Source organism: Paralichthys olivaceus, chromosome 24 (genome assembly GCF_024713975.1).
Source record: "Paralichthys olivaceus isolate ysfri-2021 chromosome 24, ASM2471397v2, whole genome shotgun sequence".
NCBI classification, from domain to species: Eukaryota; Metazoa; Chordata; class Actinopteri; order Pleuronectiformes; family Paralichthyidae; genus Paralichthys; species Paralichthys olivaceus.
In genome coordinates, this window is record NC_091116.1 from 6,616,408 (window position 1) to 6,623,004 (window position 6,597).

At 42.6% G+C, this 6,597-nt stretch overlaps 1 protein-coding gene across 2 annotated transcripts in view; it reads right to left on the reverse strand.

Annotated features, from left to right (window-relative positions):
* The window catches only part of LOC109639027 (activin receptor type-2A), a 40,969-nt gene extending 36,233 nt beyond the window's left edge, over window positions 1-4,736 (reverse strand). Inside the window, exon 1 of one of the 2 annotated variants that reach the window (XM_069520768.1) lies at window positions 3,779-4,736. In XM_069520768.1, the coding sequence (XP_069376869.1) occupies window positions 3,779-3,833 (55 nt within the window). In that variant the 5' untranslated portion in view covers window positions 3,834-4,736. The remainder of the gene's footprint in view (window positions 1-3,778) is intronic. The other variant, XM_020102267.2, reaches the window with a different exon arrangement.
* Window positions 4,737-6,597: the final 1,861 nt, after the last annotated feature.

Here is a 6,597-nt window from a genome sequence, read left to right on the forward strand (position 1 = left end):
TCCTGCCTCTGCGTCTCTTAAATTAGAGTTTAGCGGTCACCTACAAAACACCAAGCTTGGAGGGCAGATAAATTAACAAATTCTCCCAATGAATGCAACTGGTAAATGTTAGTTGTGCTACACAGGAGGCCCTGGTCTGGAGACTGAACTCAGATATGGTTTCAAGTGGAGTCTGGTGTGAAGCAGAGCTGAAACTGCATCATCAGATCTGCTGTGTTGCTGAGGATTTAAAAAAAACAAAACACACACACACACACACACAACCCCAGAGTCCCTTTATCCGCGCCATATTGATGTAACCTTACACTGGCATGCAAGAGGATCAATGTCTGTGTGAAACTGCTGCAGTGAACAAAACAGGGGGGCCGAATGTGAAGGCAGAGCACGAGACTTCACTTATCCAGCTATCAGCCTCCGTGGTGGAAACACGCAGGACGCTTAATGACCATTTTCACCAAATTACCTACAGGACATGACTTTTAAACCAGAGTATGACCTGCAGAGCTGGATTACCAGCAGTGCATTCACATGGAAACATGACACGTCTTATTGCTTCAACTTAGATCCATTTACATGTACTCAAGAAGTCATTGGAGAGAATGTGACAGTCATGGGGTCAAATGGTCATGTGACACTCAATCAAATAAGAATACAGGAGATGATACTTGCTATAACCATCTGTGTTAGCGTGGACATGATTGATCGTTTGGGTGATTATCTGATCACAAAAAAAGAAAAAGAATCGCCACACGTCTCATTTTGAATCACTGGTCAGTTTCTCTCGGGCTTCAGCTCACACTCGCAGTAAATCTGACAGGATCCGAATGTGCCATAGGGCAGCTCAGTAAATATTTACCGATTCGCAGTTGAAGCACACGTTGGATCTGAGGCAGAGGTCACCTTTTGAAACAGATGAACCGGGCCGCCAGAAGCAGCGTCACATTCTAAAGTTCCCTTGGAAGTGAAATGTCAATTTCCAGTTTTCAAACACAACATGGAGCAAGGGAATTTACTCAAGAAGCCTGTTTACTCTCTCGTCACATCAAAACTTTGGCACGCAGACCATCGGCCCACCATGTGTTAGAGCAAGTACGGATCAGAAGCTTCGGTCAGCTGATGAATACAACATTAAACAGCACCAAAATAAAAGCACCTTATGTCAGCTTCTAAGGCTTACTTAGAAAACTGTAAATATTCCTACACATCTCCAAATCCAGTTATGACAATTTCATGAATTGCACAACAGTAATGCTAATAACTGAAGCCACTTAATAAAAAAATACAGTGCCATTTTCTGGACACAATTATCATAAAACGTATTTGTATCTACTTTATGAATATTGATTAACGTCTGCCCTGTAAAATGACAGATAATAGTCAGACACAATAACCATACAGCCCCTGAAAACATTGTGGTATATTCTAATTGCTTGTTTTGTCCAAAACAATTCAAAACATACTTATAAAATAAAATCTGCACATTGAAAAGGCTGAACAGCCACTTAATATCAATTATTATTGTTTTTTTTTTCTTTCCTAAAGCAGCCTTGGGTACTTTGAAATGGACTAAATAAATCACAGTAAGAATTATGTATTTATTATTTATATTGCATTAATAGGCAACTGAAAAATGCAGATTCCTAACAGCATTTCCTCATTAATATTAAGGAGCTGCATTGTTTTTCATCACTTCCTGTGTGGTGAAATGTAAAAGCCTGAAATCATACTTTCATTTGAACAAAATTTTAAAGGACACTGTTACTTTTTCACAGCATGGCTCGTAATAAACTTCTCAACAATTAAACACATTTTTTGGGAGTGGGGGGTATCGTTACAGACCTCATCAAATCGAACCACTATGCTCTAAGTGCCCCGTCGTTTATCGGAGGTTTCACTGTGTCGCCCTGAGCTGTGAAAACTCAAGATCATTATTATTATTATTCCTTTGCATATAAGAACCATTCATTTCCCACTTCAGACAGTAATGAGCAAGTGCAATAATCATGTGCTGCACTGTGCGACGCAGACGGCACCTACGTTACGCTCCAACCAACACCAACCATTACTGTATTTAAGAAGCTTTTTAATTTCTACTCAAATGCTCAAAGACACCCCAGGGCTCGCCGTTAAAGGACTATTCTGCTGCGACTTGAGATTCTATTTTTGCCTTTCCTGTTCTCAGGTCTTAAGTGCAATAACATAAAAAGGTGTAATGGATATTTTTAAGCCAGGTAATTTGCTGCTAGTTACTTCTAATCAACATGGAAAACCAGTTTTAGTTGCAAAATCAGGCAAACAACAAGTCAACAACAAAAGGATAAAAATATTCTGCGGTTTTCTTTTACAGATAATTATTTCAACTTTCATGATCTCCGTGGTTATACTGAGCTCCGCGTGCAGAGTTGTTCCTGTTGTGGTTCGTGTTGGTATTTAGAGCGTCACGCAAATTAAAAGCACTAGTTAGAATATCTGTCACCCTTCGGTCATATGATAATGTGCATGACAACAAACGTGATGTCACCATGCTTGATATCGTGACACTTTCAGCACTCCTACTCTGACGCCGCGTTTGGCAGGCTGCCTGATCTCAACTGTGTAAATCTGGTTATTACCGCTATGTTTTCTTTTTAAAAGGCATCATTGTCGCTATGTTCACAAATGGCAACCACACTAATTTGGGGTTTTTGAGGGTTTAAATCTAAGAAGTTTGGAGACACTGCTATAGTTTAAAAGTGAGAGAGAATTGTCGACATTAAGAAACGATAAAGCACACCCTGCATTATCTTCCTGGTTCTCAACAGTCACAACCCGACTACCATTGGTGACAGGAAGACACTTATAGTTGGTAACAATTCCGCTTCGTCGTGGGTCCAAGAAAAGTCTACATTACATTTTAGTTTTTTATGTATCTAAGCAATTACCTGAAGAGTAGATCATCTACTTTCTGTTTACACCTGCAAGCACAGGCCCAGTGCCGATACCCAGTCTGGTAAAAACAGCAAATATGCACTGGTAGGATTAAAACGCCCATGGATGTCATAAAACCAGCAGGAGCAGCTCTCCCAATCGCAGGGGATGACGCTTAAGTCCACCCACATCCATGTAACCAATGTGAGCTGCAGGAAAAATAGCACTCCTGGGTTAACCCCATTCTCCTTACCATCACCTCACCGACCCCGCTGACATTCATTATGCATCCACCCTTGGGAGAAAGAGAACGTGTAATGGATGTACACACTCGCAGGGCCTGAAATTGCTGTGCTGTGAGGAGATTTTTTTTTTTTTTTTTACAATTGCTGGAAGTTATAATACAGTCTGATAATAAATCCACATAGAAAGAAACTTCCCATGACCTTAAGAGCCCATGCAGATATCACTGCAAAATAAAATGTGCTTTTTTTTTCTAAATACAAGGTTTGAGCTTGAGTTTTAAATGTATTCAAACTCCGCTGATGCTCATTTAATCTAATGTGAGATCTGACTTCATTTCATATGTTAATACTGCAAATTGGAAGGTACAAGTAAGGACAAAACAGCTGCCATGTCCAAAACAGATACGAAAAGAAGACATTTGTTGTGGTATATCTCCTCAGAGGGGCCCTTGAGGTCCCCATGTCCCATCTTGGACCCCCTATGGACATATAAGCCCCCTACCCAGAGGACTGCATTGCACTGTCCCCAAATAACAAGGTATCCATTGCATTCTGCACATGTAACAATAAGCACTGCACTTATGTTCTCCACAGCTGACAACAAGCCACGCATCCTCCACACCCACCTGAAGAGCAGGAGATGAGGAACACGGCGAAGGCCAGTTTGGTGGCGTCTCCCATTTTCCATCCGAATCTGATCCACTGATTAAAAAGAGAATTAAAAAAAAACTCAACACACACACAAAAAAAAGAGAAACCCACGAAAACAAATGAGTCAAATCAAATGTCTGTCTGCTCCGAGGGTCTCTGCAGGAAGAGCATCTTTAAAGATCCGAGCCTAAAATCCAGAAGATCCCAAAACTGCACTTGTCCCCCCCCCAAATAAACAAGGATCGGAGGAAGAGGAGGAGGATGAAGAGCTGATGGCTGCTGGTATTTCCAGGTTTATAGACGAGCAATGGAGGGCGACTTGTTGGCGCTCAAGCCTCGGCTGTCATGGACATGCCAGCTCTGCAGCATTGTTATGAACCGACGTGTTGACCGGTGCCTGCTGGTGTTGTTTCCCGAGCGGATGAGCCGAGCCACAGCCGGACAGGGCTAACATCCATCGGACTGGGAACCGAGCGCGCTCCGCTCTCCAATCAAACTTCTCCGTCGCATGAGCTGGGAAAACGTCAAAAGGGCGTCGAAATACTCGTGTCCCGTTCTCCTTCTGGTGGAAAAGCTTTGACGCGTGTGTCGCTGCTGTTGTATTCCGCGTCGAAGTGTCGGTTTTCGCCCGACAGGTCCGGCGACGCTGCCCGGCCACAACCAGAGCCCCGTCCGCTCCCCCAACAGGAAAACAACCGATGAAGAGGCTCCCTCCCTCCGCCACGTTAGCCCTCTCCGAAGCAGGTTGCACGGTCTTCCCTCTTCCCGTCGAACTGAATTCAACAACCGCTATCAAATGTTAGCAACCACCGCTAAAGAGCCGTCGTTAATCCGTGTGGCTGGTGAAGCTATCGGGTTCAGGACGAGCAGCTTTTCCCCGGAGTCCGCCTCCTTCCTCGCATCCTCTGGTCGGGACAATTTCAAGATGGCGTCACTGACCCACGGCAAGACCGCCAAACTCGGGCATGAAGCTTCCGGGCAATGTCTTCGAAATAAAATGGTTCAAATGGAGATGAAGTGTAAGTAAGTTCAACCTTGTTTTTCCTGCAGATGGTCCGTGACTTATCGTTTATCATGGAGCGAAGAAAGATGTCCACTTAGTCACGAGGTAAACAAACGAACCCATCTATATTAAAGTTCATTTCAACATCCAGCTTCCTTCATACAGACATTCCTGCACTTCTGTCCCCTCTTTAACAAATCCATCATCGTCCATGTCTCTAGAATGCGACAAAAACGTGTAGTTGTGATTTATTATTTATTTTAAATGGCTTGTTTTGTTCGACCAACAGTCCAAATCCCACATATATTCACTGGAGTGACACACATCCCATATAAACACAGACAAACCTCACCTCAAAGAATGCAAATGTTTGATTATAAAAGTACTAGCTGATCAATTTTCTATTGACCAATCACTGAGGATTAGCTGATTTACATTTAGTTGACAGTATAGTTTAGTCCATAATAAGGATGTTTTCAATCTGGGGTTTTTGGCAAATTAATATCATTGCGCATTCATTTATGTTTGTTTCCAGTTGTTCTATCCAATGTCTTTTCTTCCCCTCCATATGATGTGGTGTACTTTCATTTTTAAAGCAAACTTGTGAGACTTCCGTCGCTGACCCAACTCATTGTATAGAACTTGACGAAACTGCTTTACGAGCTAGGGATTGTTTTTGTTGAGAACGAGCGTTCGTTTTGGACCCGAGCGCGTGCCGTTGCAGGAAAAGAGGGGCGGGTCAGTTTGGGTTGTTGCAAACTAATAACCACATAGTTTTAACCATATATTTCAAATGCATTTACAGGTAAAGGCTTCAAACTGCATATTTTATGTTGCATTATTATACATATGCATACATTTATGTCCAGAATAAACAACACAAGAAAGAAAAGTAAATATATAAACAGTGTCCATAACCAATTATAGTGATGTTTCAAGAGGTTTAAACCACAAACACTTAATTTTAAACAGTAAGCTCCTAACATTCAGCTCAGGGCTGCATGTAGGTCTACACATAAGGCCCCTTCATATAGCCTCATGCTGTGGTATGTGCTACTATGTCACATATCCGATTTCACCACGGGTGGAGTGTTCAGTAATAAACGCTGAGAATACCATGAAGTACAGATATAGGCTTGGCCCATCCCCAAATCTGCGTGACACTAATCTCTCTAATAGCCTGGAGCAGATCTCCAACCATAAGCGCTGCGAAACGATTAGGAGGTCAGAGGTCTCGGGGGATTTCTCTGCCAAGCTGGAAGCTGAGTCACCTGTTCTATATCGGAGCGTTGGCCTTCAAAACGCACACAATAAGGTCCTGTGCGTGGCTCGATCGGCCAGAGCTCGAGGCACGGACGCCGGGGCAGGTGAGGAGTTCACTTCCTGTGCATGTCACTTCTTCCCCCCCTTTGGAAGTGTTGTTTTTTAACTCTCATCACAAACAAACGCCTCTCTACAGAATGTCTAATTCTAAACATGCCTCAAAATATTGCTTTTATCAGGACACAGTGGGCCTCTGGTTGTGGGCTGCATAATTACATTACCCTTCATTGTTAGATTCCTTTGTCTTGCGTCACAAACATTAGCTAATTCAATTACACTCATTTAGGGTGAACCTTGCACGAACTCTTGGCTTTAAAAATAGCTGCGTGATCACCTTATACCTCACCTGCAGGGTTCGTATACCGGTAAATCAAGTATCATCGTGTTAGTGATCAGGAAGGTTTTTTTCAACATAACATTTAAGTCTCAGTTTCAAGAGAAGCTGTATCTGTCTTAAAGAGAAAATAA